The 17,084-nt window shown below is 39.5% G+C and overlaps 1 protein-coding gene across 8 annotated transcripts in view; it reads right to left on the bottom strand.

The window, feature by feature from the left end:
* Positions 1 to 17,084, bottom strand: part of NCAM1 (neural cell adhesion molecule 1) — a 310,177-nt gene that overhangs the window by 84,253 nt on the left and 208,840 nt on the right. For 6 of the 8 annotated variants that reach the window (XM_083163241.1, XM_083163240.1, XM_083163245.1 and 3 more), the window contains exons 5-9: positions 16,663 to 16,800; positions 14,656 to 14,773; positions 13,507 to 13,670; positions 13,226 to 13,368; positions 3,453 to 3,482 (exon numbers count right to left, since the gene is read on the bottom strand). In XM_083163241.1, the coding sequence (XP_083019367.1) occupies positions 3,453 to 3,482; positions 13,226 to 13,368; positions 13,507 to 13,670; positions 14,656 to 14,773; positions 16,663 to 16,800 (593 nt within the window). The remainder of the gene's footprint in view (positions 1 to 3,452; positions 3,483 to 13,225; positions 13,369 to 13,506; positions 13,671 to 14,655; positions 14,774 to 16,662; positions 16,801 to 17,084) is intronic. The other 2 variants (XM_083163242.1, XM_083163244.1) reach the window with 1 other exon arrangement.

Raw genomic sequence — 17,084 nt, forward strand, 5'->3', positions numbered from 1 at the left:
CCGGTTAAAGTTAACCGGTATTTCAACACGGTTAAAAAGCAGAGTCCTACACGTTTTAAAGCCGTTTTTTTGGCAGTTTGAACAGCTCTATTTCAATGGCTTGAAACGTGTCCCTTGGGGGTTAAACGGGTTGAATGTTTGAATGGTATTAAATGATTTTTAAAATGGTTTTCACCTGCAATGTGAAAGGTCTCAAGGCTCAGACCCGTTTTAAAGTCCCATTTAAGAATACTGTATCATTACCCATTTCTGCAATGTGAAAGCAGTATTATAGTACTACACTACTTAGTAATATCACACATTAGTGAAATAATGTTTTATTTAGAATATAGCGGCACTTTACACAGTATATTCAATCCTTTACTCCCAGTATATGGTTAAAATGCTAAAGCTTTCCATAGGACTTTGTGAAGTGGTGGTTTATGTATGCCGCTGTTGTTGGCAGGTTGGATGTCACTCAATTGTGTCAACTGTTAAGCTACACTTATAATGCTTTGTTGCGCATAACTAATAAAGTACATTTTTCTCGTATGAATATTTTCCAATAAATATCCTTCTAGTAAAATTTATAATGAATATAAAAGTAAGAACTGATTCTGATTGGTTGCCATTGGCAGTCAGATTCTATATTTTTTTTTTTCTAGAAGGTGCTAAATAAAAAAGTCAATTCTGATTGGTTGCCCATCTGAAATAGAACTCCTATCTTAGTAAATTTACCCCCAAAGAATGTAAATGAATGAAATAAAGAAAAATGCACCTCACATACAGGGCTCTGGTTTCCTAATATAGAAAAATAGAATTTGACGGCAGATAAGAACCACCTGGCCCATTCCTGGTGCACCTGACCAATTCTTCAGGCATTTAACAATGCAACTCAACTACCATGCGATTGCTGCTTTAAGTAACGTAAGCTGAGGATCACAGAAATATGTTAAAAACCCAAGGGACCCACACAATGCCACTTGTGTATAGATTACCTTGTGTAAGCTTTATGTAAATTCTATATTGCATTTTTCTATGAGGAGGTTAAACCTTTCAATCATAGGAACCATGTACTAAAATACACTTATTTATGCTTCGCAAGAGCCAGCTACCGCCATTGTTAATAAAACTAGCTCCGCTGAAGAGAGTGAGCGCTAAGTCCTCCCTAACAGCAGACAGAAAAGACCAAGCACAAACTTTTCTACCCCAGGTTTAATTACTATAGAAAAGTTATCATTTTACTGTAAGGAATATATAGTACCAAGTGTTATTTGCAAACACTCACTAAGGGCGAGATGGGTACTTGTTTCCTAGCACGGCCACAATCGTGTGGATCGTGTACCTTTCAGTTAAGGTACACGATCCACACGATGGACCCAATTTCCTTTGAAATCAGGTCCATTTTGCCGGCAAAGGGTCAAAATCGGGGGCATCGCGGCGGTCGGGACCATTAACATTGGTCCCGACGCGACCGACGCGATGCCCCTGATTTTGCCATAGGCTTCAATGTTAAAATATTTTTTAACATTGAAATCGGGAGGATCGCGTCGGTCTTGTGCCATTATAATGGCACAAGATGAGATGGACTTGATTAAGTCCATCTCACCTTTAAAAAAATGTGAAAAATGTGAAATGGGCCAATATGACCCATTTCACATTATAGATGTCCCCGTCGTCACCCCACGATAGACGCCAACCCGAAGCGTGGCGAGCGCAGCGAGCCCGCGAGGGGCGGCGGTGCACGTCCTCCGACCTTTTCATTCCCCTACTATCCACGTCGGCGTGGAGTTGAGAATAGAATAGTGTGGCGAGCGCAGCGAGCCACCGAGCCCGAAGCGTGGCAAGCGCACACGTATAACTTCACTATTCTATTCTCAACTCCACGCCGACGTGGATAGTAGGGGAATGAAAAGGTCGGAGGACGCGCACCGCCGCCCCTCGCGGGCTTGCTGCGCTCGCCACGCTTCGGGTTTGCGTCGATCGCATCGCATGCGACCAAATCGCATGCGATGCGATCGACCCGATTTTTCAGACACGACCACCCCGATGTAAATCGGTGTGGCCGTGCTAGGAAACAAGTACCGCGAGATGTACTAAGTGATAAAGTAAAAAGTTATAAAGTGGAATTTGATACAGTACCAGCCAATCAGCTCCTTACTGTCATGTTACAGGTATGGTTTGAAAAATAACAGTTATGAGCTGGTTGGTTGGCCATTTAACACTCTACACTTTACCACCTTTTTAAACCTCAGTACAGTACACCTGGCCCTAAGGTTTGGGCCATACATAGCAGTGCAGCGGATTCCGTTCAGTGGGATCTGCTAGGCCACAAGGAGCCCACACACAGGCTCCTATGCAGCCACCTACAGATTAGTGGTATGGCTGCAGCCACCGGGTCCTACTGAAGCATGCTGCAATAGGACCAGACGGCAGGATGGACAGATTTTGGGAAGCCGCACTATGTGAACACATACATTGTCGGCAAAGGCCGGATCCTATTCTGCACCCTACACAGCCTCTTTGTGGCCAAGCGGGATCCGCTTGGCCTCTATTTGTGGCCCAGCGCTAAGTGTAAAGTTCACTAGAATCTAAATAATTGTAGCTTTTATACAATGAAAAAACTTGATAAAAAACATCAAATAGATCAACGAAAGCAAATGTCTACACATTTATTTGTCTATTTAACATTAAACAATGTTATTAAATAGCCCTTATAATTGTATGACGTCGGGGACTTCAGTCCTCCATGACTGCCTTCAAGAACATTGCAAAGGCACATGACAAAGAGCTGAGAGTTTACTATGTGCATAGCCATGTTCTACCTTTGATAGCTTTGCTTGAAGTGTACCATTAGCCTAAACACAGAGTGAATTTTGTAGGTTGGACCAAAAGTTCTCTGGGGTTTAGGGACAACAATGAGGAACATTGTGCTAACGGCACTGGCTTCCTGCGCACTGGCAGTCTCCAATCTCATTGACAGACTCTATTCATTAGTCCATCCTCCAAAATGACCGCTTGTAATGTGTGTAGACAATGGGTGGAATTTAATAATGTGATGTAAATAGTACAAACATCCTGTAAACCAGATTAACCAATCAAATGAGTTTTAAAGTATAAATTTGATTTTAAAAATATAAACATGCAATTATCTGCTATGAGTTGCAGGATATACGTGAAGCTTATACCATGTATAAGCTGGATAGTTTTACATCCTTAACTTGTCTCAAAAACCAAGATCTATAGACCCTTCCGTAGGGTAGAGTAAGTGAGGTATTTTTCATAACAATTTTATAATTGTACTTAGACCAACCAAGCTTGTTTGATTGTTAAATTTGACAAACTAAGGGTAAACTAATACTATCCTCTTATCACTATCATCATAGGTTAAATCAGCGTGGTACTGGAACACATCTAAGGGTTAGGCAACTCTCTCTTTGAGTACAGCATTTCACAGCTAATTGGTTTTATACCTCTTGTTTCTGGGGTCGTGTCCACGAAGCCTGGAGAGAACAGATATAAAAACACAACAAACACAGAAAGCAATAAAACATTTTTTTGTGGTTATTGTATGTGCTGCGTTATGCTACAGTGACTGTCCGTGCAATGCATGCAGTTACGTGAATAGCTTAGGTAAGGCTTCTGCAACCTGGTGCTCTCTAGTAGGAAGTGAACTACAAGACCCAGCATGTTGCATTAAGCAGAGACTGGCAAGGCATGCTGTGACCTGTAGTTTAACCGCAGTTGGAGAGCGCTAGGATGCCTACCTTTGATTTTAGGTTACTGGACAACACATTGTTTTCCACACAACAATTAGTAAATATCACATATAAGAAGAGCATTGTTTTATCGCTATATGATGTTTAGCACTAAAGCAGCAGTACTCTGCAGCATTAATATAGCAGTTACCCCTTGACGTCAACGGAAATAAATTCAGTTAAAGGACAAGTAGTGACTTTGTTGCTGGGTTTCCACCAATACGTCTTGAACAGCCATTTCATACATATCAGAGAACTGGCCAGCTTTTTTTTATAATAAGCTCGTATTATATCCAAAAGAAATGATCACATTACAGAATAAAAGCAAAGAACACTGTGTGTGAGGCTAATATGGGGAGCTGTATACTTTATCACTTGTCATCTACACAAGCACCAGCTTAATACAATATATTGGCGTTGGCAATTAGAGTGATTAAAGAACAAGAAAAAAAGCCACTTTCCATGATTCAGATATGAGACATTCTATTGAGGCTTAGGGCCTTTCGTTGACACAGTGTCTTCGGTGACCAGATATGGTCTCTTTGAGGGATCTCAATGCTATGCACTCTCAATTAAGTGCTTCAATCATCCACATTGTTTGGATTTTTATGTAAGTCACTTGTATATCACAGCATACTGTATAATATTTGCATTCAATTAGTGAGAAATGAAGACAGTGCAAAACGAAACCAGGAGAATAGACTATGTCCCGGTTTGATCAGGAAAATCCAATCAGTAACTTTTATATTTCTGTAATTCAGCTTTCTTCTGAAAACTGTTCAAAATCATTATTGGAAATAGCTCCCTCGAGATTGATATAGACAGTACTGCTGCTTAACAGGATTTTCAGCTTAATCCATTAGGTGGCAGTGAATGGGTTAAGATCACAGACGCTAAATCCCAGGTCATGGAAGCCATTATGAGTTACAGTGACACATTTTAAACTTGAACATGCACAAGCAGTTGTTTGTTACATCATGCACACAGTTGGATTCGGTACACACAATTATGCCATGCTGTTCCACATTACATGCATGAATTGCAATGGATTGTCATTTCAACCTAAAATAAAAACAAAGAGCTTACATTTTATGTCTATGACTGCAATCAAGCCAGTAACTCTCATCAATATTTTGTAAAACAGCAGGTATAATGGAGGGGGGCCACATATAAAGTAAAGAAAAGAATTGAGCAAAAGTCATGAAAAAAAAAAGTTCAAGATAAATGTAGCACATCTCTGCGACTGCTAATTAAATATATGGGAAAATGTATATATTTATTCGTTAACAGGTTCTTATATATCCACTGGTGCAAAGTTATAAAGGTCTCTAAAATATGATGTCATAAAATTGACCTGCGCCAAATGGCCATGGGTTTGTACTCATACATGTTTCCGATGAATGGTAGTTACTTGCGTTCAGCAGGGTTACCTACAACAGGACAGCATGCCAACAATGTAGTTACTTGTATCCGCTTTTACTCTTTATCATGGGAGGCACCAGAGGAGGGGCTGTAGCTAAGTTCAAATTTCAAATATGAGAGCCACACCCACTGCCACCAACTGCCATTCCAAACTGACTCACTGGATTTGAGCTTTGGACAGTGCTCCTGACCCTGCATTTGTGGCAACAACAAACTTCATTTGTCATTGCCTCTAGAGCCGTTGCTGCTCTTTTTGATGTCAGCCATATTATATCCTCTTTGAGGAGGCCCACAGGACTGCACTAGAACAAAGTTTAGTATTATAAATTCAGAATAATGTAGTCACAAAAGGGGTGCCAACGTGCAGCACAGAGAGAAGTTTCCAATTCTCTACCCTGGAGCTACATGGGTTCGAGACACATACAGATCATCTATATTACAGCACTACAGGCCCCCATACACTGCAAATAATCCCAAATCTGGTCACTTTGATGTCCCCTCAGGTTCAATGGCGGTCCTGTGCGCATCGGACCCGCATCGCTACGGCCCCAACACGCGGAGTGATGTAGGGGCATTTTCTAAGCGATCTAGTGAAATCGCCCCGTCTGTAGGCCCCATTAGACTGATTGTTGTTGTCATTAAGGTCTAATGGAGTGTTAATGGAAGTACTAATGGTTTGTTTATCTACCATATAATGTTTGGGAGATGTTTGCTGGGACTCTTTTCTACTGCTGTTTCCCACCTTCCCTTCCCATTTCTGTCTTGTTTATCAGCTTTATTTTGGCAGGAAAGAGCAGCAGCCCAGCATCCAGCTTGCTCTAGCCTGGGGACTTTGCTCTTTTTAATACACTGAATAGCTGGCAGTTCTTTCTTCCGCCACCGTAAATTTGTTATAAATAAGGCAGACCATTTTTCTGAGCACCATATTCTGGTGGTCTGATGTCTTTATTAATAGGGAATTTAGAAGGCACTGATGACTCTGTTGTTAATGAGTCCCATTTATGTTTATTTATTTGCGAACGGCAGAGCAGTTGCTTGGTGGCTGCTTTGAATTAACTAATTACATTTTTTTTAAAACAAATTAGACCGTGTTGAACGCATGTAACCCCAAATCATACAGGAACGTGTATATGTGAACAGGCCCTCAGTCCTTGAGTTTCATCACTGCATAATTTTATCAGATTAGTAAATCTGAAAAAACTAAGAGGTCTTTCTACACCACTTTATACATGCCCCGCCCCTCTCAAGTGTTAATAGATGGCAAAAATATGTCTCCTAGTCTATTTTTCATGGCGCAGATATGAATTACTCGCCATGTTCTCTAGACAAGGGACCAAGCTTCAAAAAAGGGATAAAGCGGAGAGTGATCAACTGCCAGCCAATCAGCTCCTATCCATCATTTTGCAAACCCAGCCGGCAGTTAGGAGCTGATTGGCTGGCTGTTTATCACTGTTTTGAAGGTTAATACACCTGGCCCAAGGTCTTTACTGAATAGTGGAAGAGAGGTTCATAGTCTGGCCATGTTAGCAGGACTCTCGGCTGCCATTTAAATCTATCTCATGGAATAAAACACTGCCTGTTATTAGATGGAATACTGTAATGCTGTAATGTGGAAGACAGATACAAGAACAGAAGGATGACTGTATGTGTTGTGACAAATGCCATTGAAAACTTGCAGAAACAATAAAATTCTCCTAAATCTGTGTTTCACAAAAGAAAGTCAATACTAAATGGAAAAGAACGATCTGAAGTTGGATTTGTGCTAAATGTGCTATTTCATCTTATAGTTCCCAGGTGACTAAACTAAACTGTAAATGTAAAATAGAAAGGTAATTTTTCCTGTTATTATTTAGTCTGAGACTAGTTCAGATTATAATTAACATTATTTTCCCCAACTATCCAATGGCAATAGTCAGAAGCAGAAATTAAATGCAAAGTCAGCTCTCAGTGGCTTCAAACCAATCAGCTTGGAAGAATGACTCCGACTGGTGACTGACTGATCAAAACAAAGTTTTCAGGCTTCTTCAGTAATTGAATTGTCTTTCAAGATATGGTTAGACTGCTGTATTCTATCCCACAAATAAATAAAAAAACACTGATTTTAAATTCTCAGCAGGTCATGTGAGGACAGAGGGGGGTGAAAGAGTGGGATGATGTCACAGCACAGACAGAGTTCCCATAGGCATTTCAAGCCTCCTTCCACATCATGTTACCATGAAACTTTGTCATTAATAGCAGCTTCGGGGAAAAAGGAAAAATTATACACCTCAAAATGATTTTGGTAAAGTGCTTTGGAATTGCTGCTTAAAAAAAAAAAATTGGCAAGTACAAGAATTGGTAGCCTTCCTTTTTAAAGGATGTACTAAAAAACTAAAATACCGGTAAATAGATGTACAACATTCAAACAATGTTTAAGGAAAAAAAGTGTTCATTTCTAATGTACTGTAGGATATAATATGAATAATATTACAGTTTGAGTATCCCTTATCCAACTATCCGTCATACAAATTATTCCAAATATCATAGTTTCCAGAATGTATTTTTTTTTTTTTGCTGGGTACATTTGTAACTGGCACTACTTACATAATAAGTAACTGGCACTACTGGGGACATGATATGTAACTGGCACTACTGGGTACATGATATGTAACTGGCACTAAATATGTGCAAGAATATTATTGCTTGTCATCAAATTCAGTGTCTGAAATTGTTCACAAATTTTGTTTCATGTTTTAACACCTTGTTTCATGCACAAATAAAATATATTTGTGTGCATTTCATTTGTTTGATGTGTTCATACAACATAAATGCAAGATACCCCAAGATACCTCACTGAAATATAAACAATATTCCGAAATACGGAACAATCTGTTATCCAAAATGCTTCTGGTCCCGAGCGTTTTGGATAAGGGATACTCAACCTGTACTGTCAAAGAGATATAGAGGCTAAAATATATAAATATTGTCAATATCTTGCCACATATCCCTAACAGAATGCAGGAATTAAAGGTACCAAATGTCCCCACTGTTTCTCTTCACTGTGTGAAATGATCTCAATCTGGATTTAAAAACTCAGCAGTTAAATGCTATCCTACTGCTGTAATAATCCCATTTAGGAATGACATATTGCTAAAAAAAAACTATTGTACTTTACCTAAGTAAATGAATATGATTAGCAAAATCTCTTATCATATAGTCATACAAACTTCTACGCTTCACGAAAATAAACCCATTACACAAAAATTCCTTGTGTAAGTGTTTGGATCAGTCAGTGGGTAGATATCATTCTTTGCAAACCTCTGGTTTAATCATCCATAGAGAGCTGAGGAAATGGTATGAAATCAACAGATTATTAAACGCGGTCTTCTTCGTCCCCGTGGCTATCTTCTTTGTGGAGATTTCACAAAAATAATGCCTCAAATGATTAGCGGAATTACAAGACGTGCAATAACATGTGGACATTTGGATGGGACAGGCACTCAGAAAACACAGTACGCAACAAGACAACCGAAACATAGGCACTCTGTTACTGCAGAACTAAAACTACTCCTAGCATAATAAGACCCGGATGTTATTAACGTATTTCAAATTGAAATTGGCCACTATTGATCTAATTTGTTGCTTTTACGTATAAACAAGAATTCATTGACTAAAATGTGTATCTTCGCGTTATGTATTGAAGATACAAATCATTTTTCATATCCAATCTTTGCTTCCACAATATACAAAATTTCCAGGAAAATGTTACAAGACCTACCACGCCTATCCTAGCCATTCTCAAATGACATAATGCAACACTCAATCCTTTGCTGGATACTGTCATACTGTAACTTTGTACAGGAAAATAAAATAAAGACTTGCATGCCTGATCTACAGTAAATTAGAGTAAAATTTGGGTAAGTATGGGCATGGTAAAAAAGTAAAAAAATGGCCGTTCAACACCTCTCGACATTTTGTCAAATTGCCTTGCCTCTGTATAGCATAAACACTTTGACTCTGTCAAGCTGAAGTTCTGCAGAAATTCCGTAATGAAACTAGCAGAAAAAATGTAGACATTTTGTAGAGCGGAAAAGTCTAAGGGTATGATTCTGATTTGGAAGTAAAGAAAGAAAAAGGCAAGTAACTTTGTAAATATTCAAGCACAAGGGAAGAATATGTTTTTTTATGTGCAGGGTAAATACTAGCGGCAATTGAATGTAGCCCAAAGATGTTAGACAACTTTATTTCTCCACTGAAATTTAGATTTCAGTTAGGACACGCCCCACTCATATCTAACTCACCGTGTTACAACAACCACATCTGCAGTCCAACATGGTTTTGCCTAAAGTAGGTTCATAGTATATTGATTTTTTTTTTGCTTTACTTCCAGACTACAATTAGACCCTACATTCACAGTAGGTCTACTAACTTTGACTAACTTTGACTATTCCAATTTCTTCATAACTAAGTAGTTGGTATGCAACTTATAAATTCTTGGGGAGATTTATTACCAAAATTCTGAATTTACAATAGTAAAATAGAAGAAGCCACTAAATGCATTACATTAGGATTGACCTCTATCATGCTATCTTGTACCCAAATGAAGTCAGCAGAAGTCTGCTACAACACAGTTGACTAACTGTTGACTAACTTTGTGACTTAAATGGACAAAGCCCTATTGATGTAAAGTTAGGCTATACAGCTATCTACATGGGATAGCTGAACAATAAATGAATGCATTAAGCATCAAAAAATAGTAACGTGTATTGCAGTTGTTTAAAATTGTGTTAAGCTACATCTGAAAATAATTATCGTCAGTCGGCACTTAGGGTACCACGAAGGCTTGGACCATCCTCTTGTGTAAAGCTAGCGTTAAAGCCAATCAATGTATTTCACTTTAATGAGTATTTGAAAGAAGCAGGATATTCCTGGGAAAGTGGGTGTCACGTGCCGCTGTCGGACCCTCTCCATTCAAGTGTCTCATGCGCTAATGCTTGCCTCATACCAAAGAGTCACTCAATTTCATTAGGACACAGTCAGCATAAGAATATTGATTTACTTGGCACATCTCTGTACACAAATAATATATTATATAGACTGGATTGTTTTCTGGAATTAGGAATAAAACTGAGCTGAATATTAAAGTGACATTTTCCCATGTAATATGATATAAGTATTTTATTGCGTAGAAAGGTTCTGTCTAAGGGCAGAATTCAATGAGAAAAATTTGCCGTGTTTTATGGCGAGTTTGTGCTATTTTCGCGTTGGAAGGAGCATTTTGCTCTCCAAAAGTGAACCACCCTATTCAATGTGATATTTTCGCCGTCTTTTTAAGTGATTTTCGTCGTGTCTCTCCGTGTAGCAATTCTCCATCTTTTCATGGAGAACTGAAATGTGAACTTTGAAGCTAAAAGGTTTTTTTTTTTTAATTTTGGTGTAAAAAAATCAGGATTTTTTTTTTCTGTGAAGGGGCATGTTATTTTTATTCATGTGCTTATAGCACATGAATATATATTTAATTAAAAAAAAAATATTTAATTTTTTTTTTTTTTTACACAGAGCAGCCAGCAGGGGGCCGGAGCTCTCGAGCCACTCATTAGATATTCATATATTCACTGCACCTGATCATTACATATGCACGATCGGGTGCAGTGAATACTGGGTCCCCCGCTGGCTATAGGGGGGGGGGGCAGCTTGTGCTGCCTGGGTCCCGGGGAGCCCTCCTCCCCTCCACATATGTTCTGGGGCAGCCAGGGAGACTTTAATCTCCCTGGCTGCCACCGTCCCCCGGCTCCCTGCCACGGACGCTCGTCCGCTGCAGGGGTTAAGACTCGCCGCGAGTGGCGGCGAGTCTTAACCACATTGAATAGTGGGAGCAGGAGTGGCAGCGAGCCCTCCGGAACAGGGCGAGTGCATGGCGAGAGAAAAAAATCTCTCGCCATGCACGGAGAATTTTTCTCATTGAATACTGCCCTAATTGAGACCGCATTCTATTTCCCTCCAAAGTGAATCTCTGAAATTATTTCTATTATGATTAGAAACACATTGTAATAGTCACTTACAGTATTATTCTATATTTCTACATAAAGCAACTGCAATTCTAAATATATTTGAAAGGTTGGGGGGGGGGGGGATTTACGATGTGAGGTATCAATTCATATAGTAGTGAATATAATGGTGGAGTGCCAAGTTGCCCATATTGCCCAATCAGCTTTGATGTAGCATTTATCAGGTAGAAAATTTTAGGTTAATATAAAATATTAGGTTGGAGCTGATTGGTTGCTACTGGCAACTTCTCCACCCTTTTCTCAGCTTGATACATAAACCTAGTGAAATGTATGAACCTTTGGAAACAAATCAGCAGTATGCTTAGGCCGAAAGGAAATAACTGCCTGGTTGCTACAGTAACTGCAATATGCGTCTTAGCTGTAGGCTTGTATTTTTGGACTCTACAGAATAAGTGGAACATATGATTGGTATTTGTTGGCTAATGATTAGGCAAAGTTGTAGGAGGTAAATGTGTAAAGTAAATAATTTAACCAATATATTTAGGTTTAGAAAGAACAATAAATGTTGTAATTTAAACAGTTCTTAAAAAAGCTTGTTCACCCATAAGTCTATATGTGGAAATTCAGGATTTATGTGAGGTCGTGGTTCTCTAAGCATCCTGTAGAATGTTTATCTCTTCCAGGAATGTCTATCAAACCCCCACACAGAGAAATTTACAGACAGCAACAGTTATAAAGTATGTAAAACCTTAATATAGATCTGCACAGATGCAGTATTGCAATACATTGCCTAAGGCTTGGTATGGATATAAACTAAAACACAAGGGGACTATAAAATAAGAGACCATAGACAGTAACTGAAGCAGAACACAGAGCAACAAGCACTGTATATATATATATACAGTAGATATCTGTTTGAGACAGTTTGCTGCCCCACGATTACACTCTGAACCATAGGCTTGGTCAGGAAACAATGGCAGACAGGAGAGGTGAGAGTTTCAAAAATAGTCAGTAGTTTTGCATATTTGCATGGACTCCTATGAGTCTCCCAGCTTTATAAACCTGGAGGGAATTTCCAATTAATACTGTAAATGAGACAACTCAGCCTAGTTCAATGGTGGCCATTTGTGGTTAAGGCAGACATTTTGTGCGCTGACCTTACAATCTATGAATTCAATGATAGCAACATTGGTTTATAGTGAAAGAAGAAGTTTAAGATTGATAATATGATTTTGGTTAAGCCCACAATGTGACTGCCTCCATTATCTCTAGATGAAAGGTATACCTTAAAAATACAGACTGATATGAGTCATATATGACTAAAATTATAGGGGTCGTTATATATAGTAGGGGGAGATATTTGTTTTTAGCAATCATTCTCTAGTCATGTCCTAAGGCTCAAAAATTGTTGGAAAATGATGGGAGACCAATCATAAAAAAAATATTTTAGGCACATTTTGTCCTGTAAGTGACGTCAAAACTGCTGATTATTTTTGCCTTTGTCACAGTGACAATCCATCCGCACACAGTTGCTGTGGTGCTCTTGGTGAATACTTACATTTGTTTGAGAAAACAAATGGCGGCCACTGAAGGACACCAAGCGCATTTCGTCCCAATTCTCAGTCCAGCGTTCAGACATCAGCTTTCCCCTCCTAAGACCCAGTGATGATGTCACTGTACACTGATTTACTGTCATTGCACAATCCCAGTTATGATGCCACTGCATACTGCCTTATTGCCATTGATTTGATTTGGAGGATGCACAGAATGTAGAATGATTGCATTACATTCTTCAGTGTTATACATAGAGGTTATGGAAGTACAAAGGCCAAAGAAAGTGGGTGATCAGTAGGGCACCCATCACTTAACCAGGGATTCCTACCGTATGAGATACGTCCACGAATTAAATAATTTCCTTAAAGTAGCATTCTATTCAAACAATGGTACGCCAAACTGGTTATTGTCTGCAAATTGCTTATAATGTCCCGCTAACAGGTTGTCATCCAGCGACATCATAAGTCAGGAGTCCAGTGACATCATAAATCAGTGCCCCACATTAGTTAAGCAAGACAATGTTACCTTTTCTTCCTCACTGATGTTGCGCGTGGCTGTTCTCCAGGTAATGCTTGGTAGTGGGTCTCCAGATGCCTCACAGGTTAGGGTGATCTCATTATCCAGTTCCACTGCAGTTTTGTTTTCAACGTAAGTGATTTTAGGTTTTGCTGAAGGTGACACAAAAAATAAATAAATAAATACGCACACACACACAAACAAACACATTTATTCACATATAAGGCCTGATACAGCAACCTCTGAATACATTATATTCCAGCAGTCATGTATCCCTTACGTCTCCTCACCATAGACTTTGAGAAGAATGGTGGCTTCATTGTCACCAGCTTTATTCTCTGCAATACAGTTATATTCAGCCTCATCATCCTTTTCCACTCGATGAATGGTCATCTCTGACATGTCATCACTAAAGGAGTATTTCTCATCTGCATCTTCAATTGTTTCTCCTCTCCTGCAACAAAGAATTCCAAGTTTAAGATCAATTATTTAGACTTCTGATTCAAACTAGTTAAATAATAATATGATATATATTTTTTTTTCCAACCCTCCCACCCTTTATTAAATACATTCGGTCTCTATTGTACTCTTTGGTGTCTTACTCAATGTTGAGGTGCCAATACACTAGTCCGATGTGGGCTGATTTCACCCGATCCTAATGGATCGGGCGGAGAAATTGGCCAAAATCGAATGAGATTGACATCTCCCTAGGGTCCGTGGGCATTGGACCTGAACCGGAGGTGACTTGGCCCTCTACCGTTGGTGGGGAACAGGGTCACATGCAATCCTGCTGCCCAAGAAGGTTGGCCAAACACTATTGCGATGTACCTACCTTAAAAATTCATGTACTTTGTTTAATCTCCCACAACCTCTCCCATTTCATATAGATAGTCATTGTTAGCCTTTCCTTTCAATATTATACACTCATTGATGGTTTATATTACTAGAACATTACATCCCTTATACAAAAAACATTGTACAAGCCCTCTGTCTCACACCATCTCCAAATTCCTTGGCTTCCTAGTTTCCAATCATGGCTATGATAGGAACCACAAAACAACGACCAATACAAGGATGCCCCAAATAACTACCAAGACTCCAAGGTTGACTAAAATGGTAGTCCACCACTTCTCACTTATGTAACTAGTGGAAGTGCCCATAATCTTATAGGGGTAAGAAGGGGAACCCCTGAGCATTACTACCATTGGTTTAAGTAAATTATATAGAGCTATATTTTATAGTACTCGCAAGGAAAGTTATAAACTATGCTGTATGCGTAATGAAGGCATCAACTGATTGAACAGGTGGCATCTATATTATGAGTCTCGTTGAACACATTTTGATGCTACTGACTTCTGTCAATTATGTATTTTAATGAATAGCAGCCCCCATGGGTCAATAATGTTACTAAGAAGAAATTATATTTATTGATCACTTACTTTGTCCAGCTTATTTCAGGCTCAGGGAAGCCATCGGCATCACAACTTAAGGTAACGGACTCTCCTAAGTTGGCTGTTGCATTGACAACTAGTTGCCTGGCTCGCACCGTGGGGGGAACTGAAGACAGAGGAAAATAGAAATAAACTTCTATGAGCAATAACATTGTGATCTATCGTTCAGGGTCATCTTAACATCATCATAGGTCATGGGAAATGTAATGCACAGGGGCGCCAACCATTCACAGGAAGCAACTACAAATAATCATGACCTGCCCCTCTTGCGGTCTTGTGCCGTAACTCCACATGCTTCCATACAGTAAATGACTGTCAGCACTATGATTGATGGACAGATCCAGCCATAAACCAATCAGCATGCTGACAGCCCTTCACTGTCTGGCTCCACCACTCACCCCTGCTCAATGGTTCTGGGGATTGTGGGGCACTGAGCACTTAGCAACTGCCCTGTGTGTACATTAATTTGGCCCTGTTGTTGTGTCATAGAGAAAGTATCTTGTTAAATATTCATAGGAACAGGCGGCTATGAATCATAAGTGTGTGTATATGTGTGTATATATATATATATATATATATATATATATATATATATATATATATATATATATATATATATATATATAGATTACGGTGGGATGGTGATTCCAAGAAAAGCTGCATACCCCCCCCCCCCCACCCATGCTGCATCTAGACAACAATCAGACCGCCTACTTTTAATATAATGTTACGCATAATTACTAGTACAATAAATCAATAAACAAACAATAATAACGATGCTAAAGACATCGAATAGTATATCATCTCCAGTTCAGTTACAGCTTCCAGATCCTTTAATCAGGATGCACTATAGTCGCTTCTGTTCTATGCCAGATAACACTAATAACACTAATTTACAAAACGGCATCTCTGCAGTGTGTTTGCCATAATAATTCATGAGTGTATTTCTGTGCGTCGTCTGATGGGAGGTGGTTTTTTTATCTATACTGTAAATTGAAATTGGACCCATGAATGCTTCCTGTATAGCAGGCTTTCCCAACCACGGTCCTCAAGCCATACCAACAGTGCAGGTTTTAGTGATGTCCAGGCTTCAGCACAGATGGTTTAATCAGAATCACTCAGGTACTAATTAAGTCACCTGTGCTGAAGCCTGGATATCTACAAAACCTGCACTGTTGGTGTACCTTGAGGACCGTGGTTGGGAAAGCCTGCTGTATAGTATAGCCATAGACTATGGCTATACTCCATAGTTTATTGGTGACCACAAATACCTTTTTACCCAGCAAAAACACTGTGTGGTATATATACTAATCATCAGTTTTGCATTTTGTAGCTGTCTTCTGGTTGCTTTGCAATCTGCAGGATTTCGTGTTTCCTAGGTCTATGGCCATAGTGATGTCATCTTTTTTACTAAATTTCTCACAGTGATTCTCATAAATACAGACTTCGCTAATAAACTGGCTAACAAAATAGGTTATGTCATCTGGTTGGGGGTGACACCAAAATGCCCACTTTCCCACAATGACAGAAGTTGGGTGCTGCAGTGTGACATTATCATGCAGCTCTTGGCTCCTGTCACTGAGGAGGAGCTGGCAGTGCTGAAAGAGTCTCCAGGGGCAGCCCATTCGCTGCCTTTGAGTGAAGTTGTTGGGGGCTTCCCATGAGGCCATGCCCCCTTCAGTGATATCATTGGGGCTCCAATGAGGTCATACCCCCTGTACGAGAAGCCATGCCCACTTTTCAAGCATGTCGGGTTAATGCTAATGAGGTTCTATTCCCAGTCATGAGTAATGCTACAATGAGAAAAAAAAAACAAATATGGGAAAAAGGATTAAGGCTACATTAGAGACCTATGAACACAGCGATGGGGGGAAAAAGTTACAGGTACAGCAAGAATACAGAGAGGACGACTCAGGAAGTATGTTAGGTATCCCATAATTCTTATGGGCGGCCCTGTGCACCACACAAGCAAAATACTTCCTAGTGATTTCTCACCATTCACTACAACATGAATATCCTTGAAGTTTATCTCTCCACGCGCTAGTATCCGGCCCTCACATCGATAAGTCCCTTCATCTGTCTTCTTAATGTTCCGGATCTGAAGATAATTGTTGGATAGCATAACAAATCGGGCTGTGGGGAAAGGAGATCAACAGAGGGAGCCAATTAATATTTTCCTCTATGCACGCATCATTCTTCATCATCATCATCCTTATTGTTGGTCATGGGCTGCCTGGCCAGAGTAGCTAGTAATCAATATTTGTATTTATTTCTATTATTATTACAGATGCTTGTGAATGTTTCTATTTTTTTTTGCATACAATAATGCACAATGATTTTTAATTTGATTCTAGCTCCGACATGAGAACCTAAAGGGCCCATTATAGACCATGTCATTATAATGGAAGCTGTCAATT

This window comes from Crinia signifera, chromosome 19 (genome assembly GCF_055691185.1).
Source record: "Crinia signifera chromosome 19, ASM5569118v1, whole genome shotgun sequence".
Taxonomy (NCBI): Eukaryota; Metazoa; Chordata; class Amphibia; order Anura; family Myobatrachidae; genus Crinia; species Crinia signifera.